The sequence below is a fragment of the Ptychodera flava genome, chromosome 2 (assembly GCF_041260155.1).
Source record: "Ptychodera flava strain L36383 chromosome 2, AS_Pfla_20210202, whole genome shotgun sequence".
NCBI classification, from domain to species: Eukaryota; Metazoa; Hemichordata; class Enteropneusta; family Ptychoderidae; genus Ptychodera; species Ptychodera flava.
In genome coordinates this window covers 10139515-10158951 of record NC_091929.1, presented here as the reverse complement: position 1 = coordinate 10158951, position 19437 = coordinate 10139515, and the positions used below count along the sequence as shown (strand labels likewise).

Below are 19437 nucleotides of genomic sequence, written 5' to 3'. Positions count from 1 at the left end.
TATTGTTGATTTAACTGTCCATGTTTGGGATAAATAAAGTTGTATTGAATTGAATTGTTGATTTAAAATTATCAGTTGTGATCTATTAAATAGTCTTTTGAATACAAGTATTTCACAGGAAAGGAAGTTGCATGTACAGAAAATGATAAAATGTATCTGTTCATTATGTAATCCGGTACATAATGTTAATTCAAAACAGATTCAATGTCTTTTCTTCAGAAGTATCGGTACAATACCCTCCACCTGAATTTAGTTTGTAGATAACTGGGATGTTCAAAATGTTTATAAACAATCACCTGAATTTAGTTTACTCTTTATGTTTCTTCCCAGGGAGAAGAGTCTGCATACACTGAAAGGACATAACAGCCAAGTGAACGCCATCAGTTTTGATGAGACTAAAATTATCAGTGCCTCCTACGACAACAAATGCAAAGTCTGGGATTTCAACATATAAACCATTTCAAATGTAAAGTGTGGGATTTCAACATAAAATCCATTTCAGATACAGTGTACTCAGGATGTGAAAAACAGTGCGGATATTGCGTATCACAAAATGAGTGTTGAATATTTATGAGGTGGAAATATTATTTGCCAAACTGTGTTGTGATTAATTTTCAAGAGGAAGTATGCATTTTCTGCCAAATTATGCATGCTAGGGTACTAACTTTTTATAATGAAAAGAATGCCAGAAACTTTATGTGCAGATTTGAGGTTGGTGATTTTATTCAAGATCAACTTAGATGTAGCAAATATGCAATTTGAAGTTTTATAACCGGTGTAAAGCCTCTATCAGTACTTCCTTTCTTGTGAGCAGACTAACGGACAATGCTGGTAATTCTATTTACAGTGAAGTTCTATGATAGTGAACCATCAGCCCTGTGGTCCGTGCTCATATTGAAAAACGCTATTGGTATATCATGCCTAATTTCTTGTAAATGTTTCTCTTAAGATGTAAGCAATCATCTAAGAAACATTTCAATGCATTGGTTATCGGTATTTCAGAGTCTTTCAATAGCATTTAATATTTTAACGTTTTCTTTAAGTGATTGTACCAGAGCTTCATAGCTGAATCATGTATTTGACACTAAATAGAGCAAAGTGTTTGTGTGTGGGCGTGGGGGTGGGGGGGGGGGGGGAGAGAGAGAGAGAGAGAGAGAGAGAAGAGAGAGAGAGAGAGAGAATGAATGAATAAATGAATGAATGAATGGGTGCTGCATTTGAAGTTTGCTTTTCAATTAGATTGTGCAGATCATGGATATTTTGTCTTGCGTGTCGCTGTCTGTGGTTCAGTCAACACTATGAATTACTGTGTACTTATTTGTGATTTCGTAAGGCTTCCTCTCACTGATCATGTCTATGATAATTACAAAAGCAGCTTAAAAGCAAACTTTTTACCTACCTTATCATTGGATACAGACATAACTATGAATATTTTAGACTCTGTTAAAGGGCCAATAACTCTAACTTTTGATGATTTTTTCAATATTTTTTTTTTATAAATCAATTGCAACTTCTTATTCTACTTCCAAAAGAAAGTTGAAACAATCACTATCTAGTTTGTCAACATAGCGTCTATATGTAAAATGTACAGTTATTGTTTACATTTGAATTCTAGTCTACACTGGAATTCACTCGTCAACAATGCAGTGTACACATGTACAGGCTGAGTTGATAAGCTGAATACTGTGTTTCTCAACATGCCTTTGGGAGTAGAACAAGAAACTGTGGTTGATATTGAAACAAAAATAGTGGAAGAAAATGAAAAGTTCAATAAACAAACAGAAAGTCACCTGGATCCTCTGATGCTGTAATTGTTCTGTCACATATTTACTCCACATTGAAATTAATATTTACTTTCTTCAGTATATTGGAATTTTGATAAGGAGAATATTGGTCAAAACAGTTACCGTCCTGTCAATGTACAATAGTTAAGCTTTTCATTAAAAAAACATGTTATTAAAAGAAAATTGGTGTTGGTTAAATAATCAAGCCACTGTGTGTTGGAGAAAATATTATCTTGCCGTGTACAGAAATTAACAAGTGTAAAAATATTTATCAAGTACTGAAAATGTGAGTTGGAATCAGTATTAATTTAAGGATGTTGCCAAATAGCAATTTTGTTTTTCTCAAGATTTTTATTTTGTAAAGGTATTTGTGGAACTGTGCTATTGTATGTTATTTTATATTTGTTACAGGAAATGAGATATGAGGGCCAAATGTGTCATGGATTTCTAATCAAGCTCATTTTGTATAAAGACTGTAATATTCAGAAAATGTTGTCAATATAATTTGTTTGTTGTTTATCCTGTAACTGTTAAAGCATGACATTTGCTTGAAAGGAAACTGTACATCTAATAGCATTTTACTGATATGGTTCTAATTTCAAACATATTTCTGATGAAATATAATGTTGTACTCTAAATGCTCGGATAACATAACAAGATTAAACATTGTTATAGATTGGATTGGTGTATATACAGTGTGCCAAAGAAATATACCCACCGTTGTTGGAATATTTGCAAATAATGTGCACAACTAAAACTCAGATATTTGAAAATATTTTGGATAAACATCTGTCTTCATTTATATACTTTTGTATTAATGTGATTTTATTAAAAACCATAATAACACTTTAAGATTGTGTTGAAAGTTTTTTTGCCAATTTATAGCTCCAAACATCAAACATGTAATTTGTCAATAGGAGAAAAATCATAAAAACTTCTGCAGTAGATGAACTACTGTTGACCAGTTTTCGCAAAACAGAAGCTCTGTCAAAAAACGAGTTGACTGTTATTGTTTTTTGTTTCAATGGTCTGTCAATGATGAAAACATGTAAACGACTGCAACAGAGCAGATGAAATATTTCAATAAGAATCTATATTCCCACTAGCCTGGATGTTTTCATGTGGATTTGTGATGGGATGTAAATCATATATAAAGACTTGTTGGGGAATTTTCAAGTCCCACAAGATTAGTAAGGATAGTGTATGTATATAGATATGAAAACTAGTACATTGCAGATGAAGAATTTCATCGTGATTCCGATGAGTGCCCCACCCCCAACCATCCCTAATGTTTAAATATAATACATGTGTCATGTTTCCTCGTCACAGCAAATTTGCATGCGTCTTGGGACTCTTGCATTGTAAAAATTATGTTAATTATGATATACCAACTATACTTCGGAAATGCCAGTGATACAATGATGTTGCCAATATACATATTTGTTGCGTCTACTATGGTGGTGTTGCACCAGTAACCAATAGAATTTTTTCAAAGCATATTTCTCATCAAAGATGACAAGGAAACATATTATAATTTTCAAAAAGATGAAAGGATCTAAAGTTTAGTATGGTAGAAATAGTTTACTCGAAAAATGAAGGGGTATAGATATTTTTGGGTAGGAAACCTCAATTTTGGTATGAATGATAAAAATTAAGTCAAAACTTTATATACTATTTGTGAACTATACTATTTCGTTTGAAACGAGTATATGCAGATAATTTTATTTTGCATTATCTATCGTCATTCTGAAGTGGCATGGATTGAAAGACTGGCACTCCAAAGAGTGATTAAAATCATGATTAGCAAAATTGAAATGCCTCCTATTCAAAATGTTAGAACTTTATTGCAAAAGAAAATGCAGTGTTGTTACATATATAGTATTTAAAGAATGCAATATGAAAATTTCAAAAAATTTGACAGAGCTCTAGCCAGAGTAGAGCTAAAGTGTTTGGAGATCTTGAGATTGGAAGAAAAGCCAGGAAATCGGATGATTTGCACAAATCTGCACAACGTTACACCTCTTTCTCTCCAAACTTACGACTGCTTGACTGATTTAAAGGGATATAGTCGTCGGAATTGGATATGCATATTTTTCAAATTTCTCAAAAATGTTAGGTGCCCTATAGCTGAATATTGCAATACTACAAATTACTCATAAAAACAATTGTGTAGCTTAAAAAGAAAAGCAGAGGAGCTCACATTTACAGATTAAAACGACCTTACTTCACCATCCAATTATCCCAAATTAGTTCCAATCGTGTTAAAGACAAGAAAAATAAGTTTGAACGTGTCGATCAAATAATTACATAGTATTAATTGTACATTTTTAGGCTGAACACAGATGACGTGGCACAAGTAGAAGACAGACATTTTGTCAACTTATAAAATAAAATTACTCTCATTACCATGTTTCTCAATGTAATTTTAACTTTTTCGCTAGATGTCATTTACATTCCAGTACGCATCGATTTTTCCATCTGCAGATTTAAACCCGAGACCGTTTCAAAACTTCAACCATACAATTCGACCTACATATATGATCGATCAACTGTTATGTGAGTGAAATTAAGGCGCCAGATTTGTCAATCCTATGAAAGTGAACATTTATCTTCGGGTCATATATGATTTTTTCGCTGGTCAACAATTTTTACTTGGCATTTATGAGGCAGCATACATCACCAACAGTTTACTAGATAATAACATTCATCGTGTGGAATATAATAATACCTGACTGACAATTATTTCAGACGTAGCGGGCACTGGCAATCATTGTGTACCACTGACAGAAACTAACAACAATTTGAATGCAAAGTCATAACATAATCTTTTGGGCTTTCAGTTTCTGTTTGATGTGAAATTTTCTACGGCAAGGTCGAAAGTGAAAACATTAACGTTTAGTTTGTGGAATATACACCGTAAACACTCGGGCCTGCATTTGTATAGATTTGTGAACTTACATTTTTGAGTTGTAAAGATTAGAAAACATTGGAATCGTATCAATTCAAGATCCAAATGAAAAGGGTCCATTAAAAACTCGTACACTAAAAGGTTGCCTTGGACGTAGAATTGAAGTGTATTTTTTGGTCAAACAATCGATTTTATCAAAGTTATCCATTAAAAGTGGTGGACTATGTCATGTTCAATCACACTACTGCAGACAGTGCAATTTCATAAACAGTAATGTCATTGGTATCGACAGAAATTGGTCTTATCAAGAGTTCACTTCCTAAGAGAGTTCATTTGCTATCGTTTTAAAAAGGATCAATCCCATATATCTAAAGAGATAGTCTCATGATGCCCCCTAGACGTTTTCGCCTTAGTCATTTAAGATTTGACCAATATATTCGTTGCAGTAATGACAATCATATATACATGCGTCAAATCTTTGACTGCAAATGAAGATAGTGTTACCCTGTTACTCCGTCTTAGGGACATTATTATTACTGCACGACAAGGTACTTTAAAATTCCGACAACTGGCCTCAAAATGTTTGACATCTGTTTTGTTTAGAGTAATGAGAGAGAGAGAGAGACAGAGAGACAGACAGACAGACAGACAGACAGACAGACAGACAGACAGACAGAGACAGACAGACAGACAGACAGAGAGTTTTCACAATGCTTATCAAAACTGATGTAAATACGTAATCTCATAACCTGTATTGTTCCTAGTGACTACAGCATTCTTGATGATAAGTCTACTTGTTTTGTTCATATTTATATTTTTCCATGTATATTTTTCTCCAGTTTATCTTTTCTCAATAATGCTGCATATAATCATTGCACAAGAACCAATCCATTCTTCTTTATATTTGTTACTACTGAATTCTCACTAAGCCTATTTTTGGAGATGCACATCTTGATTACTTTCCTGATACAAACCTGTTTAAACATTTTGAGAGAAAACTGTTCAATGAAGACTTAACTTTATATTTCTGCAGAATTTATTCCCATTTTAGTCACTTATTTCCTTTTTTTCATTTGTATACTTTTCAATAATTACAATATCTTAAGATAGTAAGCGCCTCAAAAGTGGACGACTTAAACTTTTGCTCAAACTTTCCTCAATGGAATTTTCAACCATTCTCTTACCAAATCAAGAATATCAAAATCAGGGGTCATCGTGCAAAGTTTTGAACTAAAATTACTCAAAATTTTGCGATATTTAAAATTCAAAATGGCTGCCATCCCTGTGTTAACTCTATGGGGTAAAAATAAAATTTTAGATGTTCTAAAAACTATGGCGGTAAAAGTTTTTCTTTCTTCAAGAGCTTTAAAATGAGCCCCACAAGTGGTAGATCAGAAGAGAATTGTAGAAATTTGAGAGTCCGAATATCTGTCCCCAAGGCGCGTTCTACCTTAAAGTTAACACTGTCCTACACTGGATATCACTGCTTACTTTGATGATTGTATTTCAACTGATGTCTGTTTTTTTCTCGACCAGCAAATGTTACAATCAAAGGTGTAATTAGAGCTAGAAACTCTGAATAAACAAAATACAGAGCAACAATAAAAGTAAAATGGTAAATACAAACATTTTAACGCAGAACATTAAGTAATTTAATCGCAAAAAGCAGAATCTGATAAGAAATGTCTAAAATGTATCAAAAAGGAGTTCTGGAAACGCCGTCAATTAAATGCATAATTAAATTACAAAGTACCACAATTACAAGGTGTTTGTTCTATGTCTTTGACATGTATGACGTCATCAACTCAAGGACTTAACATGTCTTGATCCTTCAAAAGGGTTTGCAAAAAAACCAGTGACCCTCCCCAATTTTCATGCACAAGAAAGAGTGCCACTTTCGTGCTTGCCACAGTTTATATCAATAATATCTGAAGGGACATATAATTTCTCAATTGACTTTTGAACTTTCAAATAATACTTTTAACATTTACAAATCATCACTGGGGTGAAATTCCAATACCATGTTTGTTGTTCACATCTAACACGATTGGAACTAATTTGGGATAATTGGATGGTGAAGTAATGTCGATTTAATCTACAAATGTAATCTCATCTGTCTTTCTTTTTATATTACACACTTGTTTTTATGAGTAATTTGCGATATTGCAACATTCAGCTATATGGTTAGTTCGAATAGTTCGAATCGTGTTATCTGCTCTCTCAAACACCCCATTCTCATTACGTGCATTCATATCAATTGTCAAACAGTTATAAAAGCACAGATTTCATAGTTCTCATAGACTACAATGTATATTGAAGCAACATTTTGGTGGAATTCCAAAATCATATTTCTTGTACACACATGCACTTATAACCACTCTTGTCTAATCAATAAATAATCAAGGGTCTAATTTTACACAGATTTAGCTGGTTTTGTTGGGAAGCAAATTATTCATAGTTTCCGAAAAGACTACAATGTATCAACATTTCGGTGAAATTCCAAAATCAAATTTCTTGCGAGCAAATGCGCTAATTGTAACCACTCTAGTCTAATGAAGTAAACAAGTTATTCATAGTTTCCTCATGTATTACAATGTATAGCCAATCAACATTTCGGTGAAATTCAACATCAAATTTCTTGCACCCACATGCACTTGTAACCACCTTAGTCTAATCAAGTATAACAATATCAATAATCAAGCGTCATAAATACACAGATTTAGCTAGGTTTGTATTGGAAAAAAGTTATTCATAGTTTTCTCCTAGGCTTATATGCATGGTTGTATCAACATTTTTGGTGAAATTCCAAATTCAAATTTCTAGTAACCATATGTACTTGTACCACCTTTTTCTTACAAAAAACCGTTTATATCAATTTATCAAACGTCTATAAATGCACTAATATTGCTAGTTTTATATTGGAAAAATATTCATAGTTTTCTACCATGTATGTTAATCAACATTTTTATGGGATTTTAAAAAAATTCTTGCACACTCACGTACATTTTATCTTCCACTTTAAGCAAAGTACATTTACATAAATTATCAAACATAATATAAGTGTACTAATATAGCTTGTTTTGTAGAGGGAAATTGCCCAATAGGTTCCAAAGTATTATGATATTTTTTGGGGGAGCACTGTATCGACCACATCTTGCCTTCTTATAGTTGTGATATTTGCGCTAAAATGATGATCCTCCCCACGAGGCATGCGTGAAATTTCATGACCGTTCAAAAATGCTTGCGCGAAAAATAGCGACCCATCCTCAAATTCGCAAACAAGAAGTCAAATTCAATTCGGCGAAAACATTTTGCCCTTTGTAGGCTTTGTTTGTCACTATGGCTAAGTTACTCGATCTTGCCAGTATGTGATCGTTCACAGTGTGCGACGTGTCATTCTGTGAGTGTTTGGATCTCACATAATCTCACGAGACTCGTATCGTACCAACTTGCCGGATATTGGCGGCATAACTGTTATTTAAATAGATGTAGCAAACGTGGCGGGTAAAAACCCGTGCCCGCGTTGCCTAGCCGTCGTTATGGAGATGATTTAGACCTCCAGAACTGTCGTCGCTGTATCCGGTATAAAGGTTGATAAATTTTATCTCGCTTCTACTGTCTATGATTTTATGTATACCCTCAATACATTTTACGTAAGCCGACCTTATGAATTTGGACAGTTATACGTTAATTGCAAACAGTGACAAACAACACAAAGTTGATGGTAAATTAGAACGTCATTTCCAGCTAATCTACATGCAATCTAGACAATACGCGTCATTGTCGGTACGTTCACGAAGTCATCGAGCTGATGTCGGCATGAGTTGACGTCAGCATAAACAAGTGTAAGGGTTGTTTTCGCTAGTGGTGAATTAATTTACGAGTTTTTTTTCAGTAGAGTTACTTATATCACTTATTAAGATTTGTAAATTATTGCCCGCTATTTTTTAAGAGTTGTTTATGTGATGACGTTTTACCTTGAATAATTGCAATGGTTTGATCAAATATGCAATTATAATTAAGCTAAGAGAGTAAAAACTTGGATAATAGTTTTGGTAAAGCAGCCTCTTTGTCATCAGCGAGCTCTTCTGTAAGCATCTTTGTTGATATGTAACTTTAACACATGAGAATAAAACGGTGTTGACTTTGAAGACGGAGGGTCTATCTGTTCATCTATACCGATGACCTCTCACATGGCAATATCCCGATGGCAGACAACAGTGAGCGGTAATACCGTCACTCTTTTCCCTCATGATGTTGGAGAAACAGAAAAACAGGACCGAAATCAAAAGACATATTATGATATTTTGGCAGAGGTCGTTCTTGTTCAGACGATTATGACGACAGCTAGTCTCAACAAGTCATGAGGAAAGGTCTAATGCACGATAGAATACTAGCGGAGAGCGAATCGGCGACATTAGCCAAAATTGCTGAAGCTTTTGAAAACCTTTAGCCACCGCTAACACTGCAAGGCCAACACAGCTGGCACGGAAAGTAGCTTCCACTAGTTATCTGACTATCCAAGGTGACCTATGTTACACTGTAGTACTGTGAAGGAAAGCCCAATTAAAATTACCGTAAGTCTAACTCTCGATCTGAAATGTATCTTCTATTTTGAAGGCCTAAATGTTAACAACGTCTGTAACTGGCTTTACAAGACTAATTGATGTATTTCGAAGTTGTCCCTCGTCATGTACTTTCACGTAACCAAATGTTCTGAACACTTCATCTGGACACAGGTCTTGAATTCGCTTCACTTCGTCTATATTTACTTGAAGTCTCCATGCCTGTCCTTTACCTTTCATGGACAATTTAATCAATCGCTGAATTTGTGTGTTACGTTGAAGTCTAACGAATGTATACATTTTTGGTACAATTTCCTCGGGCCAATCTGCCAAATCTTCGTATCTGATGAGCATGACGTTTTCCTTAAACCAGCTGTCTGAATTTTTCACAGGCAGATAGTTGGTATCTAACCAAGTACAGTAGTTTCTGATATCTTGTTCTAGTTTTTCAGGAAATGTAAAATGTTCACCTCCTTTCGAATCTTTGAAGCCTCGGAACGACCGCCGTGAGTTAGCAAAACCACGTGGGTCTCGAACAAGGTGTATGACTTTCACATCGTCTTCCTTGAGAACAGCAGAAGCAAATAGTATATTATTGAGTCGATTAACCTTGGTAATGATGTGTGGCTTTGATCGACAGATGGCCGTTACGTCAGCTTCGCGAACGGGAAGGTCTAAATGAGTGATGTTTGAAAAATAGCGTTGGAAACCGTTTTTGTTAATACTCTTGAAGAAATAGTCACGACCGGTAAAGTTGCAATGGAGAAAGGAGTGCATGAAATCTACAAGCTCATGACGGATGCGTTCCAGGTAATCGAAGCCGTCCTGAGACAGATCCATGTCATTGTACTCAATGATCATGTGACCGGGCTCATACACGTAGAAAAAGTCAGGATTGCTGGCGATGTAACGAGCTGTGAGAGTAGAACCAGTCCTCATTCTAGCGTGGACCAGGACACGGAGCCGCCTCTTTGATAGTTTTGTATCCGTCACATCATCGCCGACACCACTGACGATCCCTCCGCCGTACTTCTGTTTCGTTAAGAAATTCTGTATGGCGTCTGATTCAATCCACAGCAGTAGGCACAGAACCGCTGCAATGACGATGACTGATCGTCTGTATCGTCCTCGCCACATAAAATTGCCTGTGTTTCCCATCCTATACCTAACAATGTTCGCGCTAACGATCGCCAAATCCGGAAACGCGAACTCAAATTCAATTTGGCGAAAACACTTTGAAGTTTGTTCTTCACGGTGGTTAAGTTTTACTTGCCGGTATATGATCGTTAACTATTTGCAACGTGTCATTCTATGAGTGTTTTGATCTCACATAATCTCATGAGACACGTACAAACTTGCGGGATTATAAATCACAGTTATGGAGCCTTCAGTTATTGTAGGGGGTGGGCCTGAGTAAAATTATGTAAAATGTGCCCCCACCCCTTTACGTCCCATTCTAAGATATGACCCTCCCAGTTGATGCCTCTTTCTAAACTGTGACCCCCATCTAAACTCAAAAGTATGTAATGTGTGTACCCGGTGTGTGTATAACCTTGATAGAACTGCTGTCCAAGTGACCCTCTCCAATTTTCATGCGTAAAAAAACAGTAACCCTCTCACGGTGTGTGACTGTCCATATCAATATCTTATTGATGTATGATTTCTCCCATTTGACCTTTGAACTTTCGTCCAATATTTTAACGTTTATAAATAATCACTTTTATGCAGGATTTCAAGTAATGATGAAAAAAGGTCATATTTTACAAATAATTTCATCAATTACATGTTGTATAATTGGCTGTTCAAAAGAAAAAGACAATAGTGTTACGACTGACTTTTCGTAACTGTTTTGTCGATTGATCGTCACTCACTCAAAGTCACACAATCGAGAGGTACTACGGGGAATCGTAATACTTTCAGTAACTGGAACGCACACCAAGTAGTCAGTTTAACTCACCACTTCAGATCTTTATTACTAAGGCAGAGCGGCACCAAGTCCGTACTCAGGATACAATCATCGATCAGCAAAAACTCTCCCAAAAGTTCTCAGTTCTCCGTCCTCCCCGAACTATCAAAATCATCGGCTTTTATACATTTCATCAAAATTATATCACGTTTTGACTCCATGTGACATACGTTCATTGCACGTAATGTCACTCGTGTACTTACAACGTGAAAGAGTAATAAACCGTAAAAGTTATACAAGTTATGAAAGTCGGTAAAAGGTCAAAGTAATAAAATCCTAAATATCGGTAAAAGGTCAAAATGTCATCATTTTAAGGCGTTACAATACCTGTAATGTTTATTTTCGTTTATAGTGCGTCTTGTAATTCACGATTACTATTACTGTTTGTCAATAAACTTATCACATACTAAATGTCACTATTGAATAACATTTGCCGATAACAAGTTTTGAATATGTTTTATAATAGTTAACCTCTAGACTACCATGAGAAGTGAATTAATATTTTTTTGTGAAATACCAAATTTATTTTTTGTTAACATCTGCACTTTTAAACACCCTATTCTTACCAAAAACGTTGTGTCAACTGTCAAACACGTGTAAAAGCACAGGTTTATTACGTTTAGAATTTAAAAAAAATCTTCATAGTTTTCTCGTAGACTGCCATGTATAAGTGAAGCAACATTTACAACGAAATTCCAAAATCAGAATTCTTGTCCACATAACCATCCTATTCTAATCAAGTAAATCCATGCCAATTATCCAACGTCTATAATTGTAATAAGATTGCCAGTTTTGCATTGTTCATAGTTTTCTCATCATAGTGGATCAACCGTATATGTTACAGTTTGGTGAAATCCCAAAATCAAATTTCTTGTACACTTACGTACTTGTAACAACCGTATTCCAATCAAGTACATCCAATGTCTATAAATGCACAGTATATATTGCTAGTTTTATATTTGTTTGTAGTTTTCTCATAGACCCCTATGTATAGTAGAGCCAAATTTTCGGCGAAATTTCAACATCAAATTTCTTGCACACATATGCACTTGTACTTACCCTATTTTAATGAAGTACACTTTTTAACAAGTTTTTATTTTGAGGCCATCAAAATAGTTCACAATCTCAATAGTTGGAGTGTACATACATGTCTATTAGAAAAACTACAATGCAATAATGATATCAATAAATGTCAGTCAAGAAGTCTCAGAGACTAAATGCATATGAAAAAAATAATGGAATAAGATTTTCCGACTACATGTTATAAATTCACTGTATTGTTTTTCTAGGAGTAAGAGTTTTTAGAATACCACCCCCTTTCTAATTGTGTGAAGTCAATTTGTTCTTTTTGACCGCTATACAGTATTCTACTTTATGTATCTTTTGTAGTTATCTTTTGAAAATCAAATGGTTTGGTTTCTGATTTTCAAGCTTTGCCTGATAAATATGACGTTTGGCGATCAAAAGTAGACAATTAACCATAGACCTTAAAAACGGATTTTTAACCAATGAGGAAAGGTTCTTATCTCCAATTAGTACAATTCTGACCAGAGTATCAACGGAAGCCGGACCTCTTAAGCTTATCTCGGCACACCTTGTTCTGAGAGCGCGTTTCCATGGGGATGCTAAACAGTTATTGTTTACAGTAACAAGACATCGGCTGTAAGTTGAGTTCAACGGGCATATGGTTCATAGTCAGTAGAGGAGTGATAACACTGTGTTTAAACATTTATGATTGGCTCAGATACAGTATATTTGACCACTACGCCATAAAGTAGACTTGTATACAGTCGGTGAAGTTTTACAAAATACATGTAAAATCATTTGCAACAGTTTCTCTTGTGCGTCTTCATTTTCACACAAGCCTATTTGAAATTTGGCAGCCCAGGTCAGGTTTTCCCAACGATCGAATGCGTTACCTTTGAGTCTACGCAGTAGCGAGTCCGTGATTTCGGGTGAAACTCCCTTCGCGTTTACAATTCACCCCACACATACGTTTCATATGAAAACAGAACACACATCATTGCGTTCACCCAACTCACGCGTTCACAAATCGCAGACTTGAACCAAGTCAAGCCATAATGTACATTTTCAGAGATGTATAATTATGACTCGGAGTCATTTGATGGTCGTCAACTGATTTCTCAGATGTATTCGTTTTCAGTTTGAGCACCGTCCCTCCGCACAAGGGGACGGTGGTTTGAGGGAAATTCGGAACCAACTTTGGTAAAGCTTGACATTTTCCCAGTATCTTGGCGCATCTTGCTGTGATGTACGCACGTAATGCGAGGGTCCTTCGCTATTAATAACACATTTTACCATGTCTTCAATGTAGAATATAGATAAGTTCAAATTTGTGTGAACACAACTGTGTTGGTTAATTGCTTTCTGCCTTATAATTGAACTTCGGAAGATACAAAATGCTTTACATCAACACTGACAAGTCGGCAGTTTTGCATTGCTTTTGTAAAGAAAGAAATTATGTAGTCGTTTTATCTTGACACTACCTCTAAATATTTTTTTTCATTTTTTTTCTTCCTACAAATTCTTTAGTGATAATTTTTAAGAAAATGACAATGAATTAATGTAGCGTTCTTGCAAGTCAGTGGTTTTAAAGGTAGAATACGCTGCAGGGGACATTTTTGGTCTACCACTTGTGGGGGCTCATTTTGAAGCTCGTGATGCAAGTAAAATTTTGAGAGACTTATTTGTGAGAAAATTAAAAGTATAACGTTTCGCCATACAGTTAGCACTAGAAATGTGAACTTTGAATGCATGTAAATATTGGGTAATTTCTTTGTCAACTATAAACATTTGCGCAGTTACTCCTGATTTTATTTATGAAAGGAATATTTTACAATTTCCTCACACTTAGTTCAGCAACAGTTTTGGTCTCTCAATTTCAATAAATATTGAAAACCGTGCCTCGGGGACAGATAGTCGGACTATCAAATTTCTACAATTCTTTTCTGATCTACCACTTGTGGGGGCTCATTTTAAAGCTCTTGGAGAAAGAAAAACTTTCACCGGCTTAGTTTTTCGAAAATACGAAATTAAATTTTCCCCTCATACAGTACACACAATTTCAAATATCCCAAAATGTTGGATAATTTGTTTCTCTAGTTCAAAACTTTGCACGGTGACCCCTGATTTTTATTGTTGATTTTGTAAGAGAATGGTTGAAAGTTTCATTCAGGAAAATTTGAGCAAAAGTTGTAGTCTTTCACTTTCGAGGCGCATACTACCTTAAACAGCCTAAGGGTGTAGAACAGACACAGCAAGACAACATCATTGATATTCAGAGAAAAAAATATTATTGCAACTTAGTATGACAAGTCTGACATTGACATTGCAAGTTATAGGAAACGGCTGAAAATCAAAACTGGTAAAATTTCATTCGTGTGGCAGTTAATGTTATATATTAGAGATCTAAAATTAGAGTGCATTAATAAACATTGAACCACGAAATGCCTTACATGCCATGGGCAATGCTTACAGCAATTTCTAATGATTGCCTGTGAGGGCGCACTTACGTGTATGACGAAGTAAGTGACCAAAGTTTAACTAACCTACCAATCGGGCCCATAGAATCTAAAAAAAGAATTCTGCCAAAAAACTGAGTCAGTAAACAGTTTCTATAGCTATAAAAGAAAAACTATCTTACTGGATGGATATGATCAGTACAAAAGCCACAAAAACATTATAAAATTACCACAAAATAGACAGTGTCAGACAATGAGTTGTGGGAGTCAAGTGGCCCTTAAAGACATACAAGATGATGTGTAGTCTGTAGAAATGAAGTTGAATGTGGCAAAAAAGTAAACAGATGTGATGTAGTAGCATTGATCAAAAGCGACATCATTTTTCTTTCATTAATATACAAAAATAAATAAGTTAGTTTGTCCAGATTTTCCATGAGAACGACAAAAGTAAATCCTGTTAGTGTTAAAATGGATACTAAAAATCACAATAATTTATGACTCAAACTACAAGCTGCCACAACAGCTGTGCATGCAACAACAAACTTTTGTCTGAATTACAGGCAGCAATGTCTGATGTCGCATGCGTGCAGCTATATTTAGTAACAAATCTGAAATCACGATCAATGCTACTGATCTAACAGTCGTACATAGATAATTTGACTTTCTGTTTGCATGGGCTAACCACAAGTTAATGTATCTGTTCTACAATTACAAGTGCGGAGCTGATTTCCAACTGTTATGATCAAAGACAATAAATTGTGACTGAATGAAAATAAACCTTAGAAAGAAAGGTACCAATAACTGACTGAAAACAAAATCTGCAACAGTCTTGGAATCAAAAAACTGAATTGTAGAATTTTGAGGAATCATCAATTTATAGTGACTGTTTTACACAATAATTTTGTGAAAGATTATCTGCAGGCTGAATTAAGAAACTCGTTAACTACAATCATAAAAATCTGAATTCAAAATTACCAAATATACACATTGCCATGACAGTAATTTACCCAAAATATACAAATATTTCAACTTTGCAACACCAAAGTAGGCATGTACAAAAATATACACTACAGTTTGTATAATTTTTTCTGAATTAAATTACTAATGTTAAGTATATCAAATCAAATTTTTTGTTCGACTGCGGCTCAAAAAGTGAAAATTCAAAAATCATTTCTTTGCTGTAAGTCTGTAACTCTGATTAACTGATGCACTTCACTAGGTTCTGATCAATGCCAAGTACTAAATCAACTACAAAGTCCATTATTGTCAAATATCACATTTACAATGTAAAAAGAAATCTATTTACAAAATACTTCTTCCAACCTTGTCATTTAATGAATGGAATAACAGGACAATAAAATTTTTAAACTTCTTTCTGCAGTTAGTTGCAGTCTTTGCCCCGATTTTGACTTGCGGTAAGTTTGTTTGATTGTTCTTTCCTCACATCAGAGCAAGAAGGTCGTCAATGAAATTTTTGTCGAAATTACCCTTCCTCTGCTGAAGATAAAGTAGAATGTCTCATTGACAATTTTTGCGTAAAAACATTGTTAAAGATCTCCGTTTCACATTATATCATGACTGCTGCTCTTATAAAATTAAAATATTTGGGCAAGCCTGCAAATTACAGAAAGTTGCAGATACTTTTTTGTATTGACACAATGCAGTGTCTGGTGCAAGCCTCATATTAATATTATTTACACATTATCTCTGGGATGCACAGATAGGCTAATCTGTACAATACTCATATTTTACAGTACATACAACAACAAAATTTACATACACTAGATTTATGAGGATTGTAAACATCAACAAATTTACATATTTACAACGCTGACACAACCTTGGTTACTTACAGTAGCTACACATATAAACAAAAGATTTACAGACATGTATATGTAAATAGAAATATGCATAGACATTATACATTTCAACAAACGCTGGGATTGGACCAATATTTAATGTATGCATGAACCCCTTAAGTTAGTAATCAATGAACTGTTATCTGCGTTGCTGATAGGTTTAGTAAGACCCATATCACAATTGTATCAGAATAGTTTTAATTTGAATTGCAGAATCAAGAAACAGTCTGGTAAATATTATTGGATATAAATCAGTTAATTTTACACTGCGTATATCTTTACTTATGACATGGTCTGATTGACTGGCTCAGAGCACACTGTAGCATATATGCAATATCATTTGGTTTCTATGATAATACAGATATCAGTGTTTGCCATGTTTTCATCAAGTTTTGGTGTAGATGCGCTTTCACTTTCAACATCAGTGTAACCTCATTTTCATGATGTGAAATCAAAATGCAACTAGTCTATAGAGAAGGCAAAGTTTAAAAAGTAAGAAGAAGAGAGAATTCTGGGGACTCGAAAATGGCGTAGACATGAGGGGACGTTTCCATCTAAAAAAACAATGCATATTTAATGCCCATTCACCCCTTGAAATAGGGGTTTGAAGGGATATGGAGCTCCTAATTAAAGTTATTTGCCATCTCCTAAGCTGTTTGCAATATGTGATTAGAGATAGCAATTAAGTAGGTGTACAGGGAAGACATCTTGCCTTACACACTTCACTCATACAGATAATCGTTCGCCTTGAACTTCTTTGACATTGTACCCTAATTTTCACAGAATCGGACATATAAATATACTACAAGCCATATGTTAGTTCAATTAATGAAAATAGGAACAAATTCTGATGTCCTGAAATGATAATACTGTTGTCAAGGTTTACACGAGATTGAGTTTGTGCCGCTTCACTGTACAATACCTTGGCATAAAGTAGTACCGGCCAAGCTATTGGTATCTGAAGTTGTTGACTAAGCGTTATGTAATGTCGATTATATCTATATCTACTTTAGATTGCATATTATCAGTGCAGAAAGAGCCCAAAAAAGTGCACTGTTTTTTAGATGCAAGCGTCACGTCATGAGTAAAGGGAGTTAAACTTTGGAGATGAATTTGGGAGATGACTTTGACTGATATGTAACTATGTAGGCCGGGGGGGGGGGGGGGGGGGGGGGGGGGGGGGGGGGGGGTTGGGGGTTGGAGGGGGGGGGTTGGCGTGGGTTATGAAATAGCTATGAACTCTTTAAGTGCTGTAATATTTTCCCAGCAAAATTTGAGTCCAACATTTTACCAATTTTATGAAATTTTCTGTAATTTCTTTGATAATTTTGGTAATTTCTTTGATAATTTTGGACCAAATGGATATAAAATTTTCATTGCATGGCTACAGATTTTTATCAAAATTGTGGCAAATATTTGAAAAAAATTGACTGGGGTACATTTTATAAAGGCGACAAAATTTGACTTTGGCGCTAAAATGGTTAATGTGTAGTAGCATGGACTGTATAAATGTGGCTATAGGCTTCAGGGGTAGAAAAACAAAGTTAAACTCTTTCACCAATAAAACAGTGGGGTTACATCAAGATTTGTACATGTGACAGGACAGAAGACATAGCACAGAGGTAAAGCTGTGACATTTTTTTAAAATTCATGCTGAATGCCACTTGTATTAAGAACTTTGAATATAACTAGATGAAAATATATTTGCATAATGGCATAATGTACTACCTGAGGCATATGTATCCTTACAGCTCTCTACATAATTCAGTCTTAAGAAAATATTGCAAGAAGTATATTTTGAAACGTTCTGACTCAGATCTAAGTACAGATCTTCGCCAGGAATTTTGGCCTGATTTTCTCGAGGTGTTACTGAAGATTGTTGCACATCTTCATCAACAAAATGACTTTATTTAGATCAAAGAGCCCCTCCCTCTCCTTGAACAAAATGTCTGACAGGCAGAATAGCTGATACCGGTATATGGCTTCAAGCTAAATTTAGTGTTTTCAGCTGCAAGTACTATTCATTGAACACTGCTTCACAGTAACAGGCAGACATTCAGTCAAACCTGTGTAGAAAAATATGCCTTTTCATGTGTTTTTTAACAACAACAGCATTATTGATTTGTAAAGGTGTGAGACTTTTTGTAATTAGCTTGTTTTTGTTCATATTTGGTCACACATGTATTCTCAGGTGTAGAACAGAAATAGGGTCGGGGAATGGAAACGCTAAACGGATCTTTAAAACCTGCTGTGGACGGGAAAAATTTCGTCCTTGACAACTGGATCCTACTGCGTTCCCTGTGAAACCATAATTAACCACTAAAACAGCGTCAAGTGGCCGCATGATGGCATTATTTCAATATGATGTGTTCTTTCTACACAAATTCGCTCGCAAAAAAAATACATGTACTTTTAAATTGGAATTCTATGCCTCAACTATGCCCTACCTAATGAGAAATGTTTAGAGAATACCCAAGTCAAGTTTATTCTTTTAAAAAATCTCTTTTGCTGTGAAGAAAAATCAATTCTTGCGTAAGATATCAACTACAGGTTTTGCAGGTGACGTGGTGGAATTCAGTAGTCAACTACGCGATTTTTCCCTTCCACTGCAATTTTTAGTGGTCCATGGAGTGGTTTCCATCCCCCACCTCTATTATTATCCCGCCCCTGATCCTGCAGTCATTAAGATGCAGTATGCCAGTGAAGCTCTCAATGTCCAAATGAACAAATGAATCAAATAGCACATTGCCTTCAACTGGCTTATCATTAGGAATTTATTTACTGGACATGTGAACCCTCACGTATGCATGCAATGGTCTGGGACATCAATTGACTGCTAAGTATCTTTGTTCACTCATTGCTAAGCTTAGACT

At 35.1% G+C, this 19437-nt stretch overlaps 2 protein-coding genes across 2 annotated transcripts in view; one reads left to right on the top strand and one right to left on the bottom strand.

Annotated features, from left to right (window-relative positions):
- Positions 1 to 2628, top strand: part of LOC139114114 (F-box and WD repeat domain-containing 11-A-like) — a 33860-nt gene extending 31232 nt beyond the window's left edge. The window contains exon 15 of the mRNA XM_070675645.1: positions 331 to 2628. Within this exon, the coding sequence (XP_070531746.1) occupies positions 331 to 454 (124 nt within the window). The 3' untranslated portion in view covers positions 455 to 2628. The remainder of the gene's footprint in view (positions 1 to 330) is intronic.
- Positions 2629 to 9314: 6686 nt separating this feature from the next.
- Positions 9315 to 10415, bottom strand: LOC139124339 (carbohydrate sulfotransferase 4-like). The gene has a single exon (XM_070690481.1). The coding sequence runs from the start codon at positions 10413 to 10415 to the stop codon at positions 9315 to 9317; it is 1101 nt and encodes a 366-aa protein (XP_070546582.1).
- Between the last annotated feature and the right edge of the window lie 9022 nt (positions 10416 to 19437).

Bases quoted from the DNA above. Each gene is read 5' to 3' on its own strand.
- LOC139124339 (XM_070690481.1), bottom strand. From the start codon at position 10,415: ATGGGAAACACAGGCAATTTTATGTGGCGAGGACGATACAGACGATCA.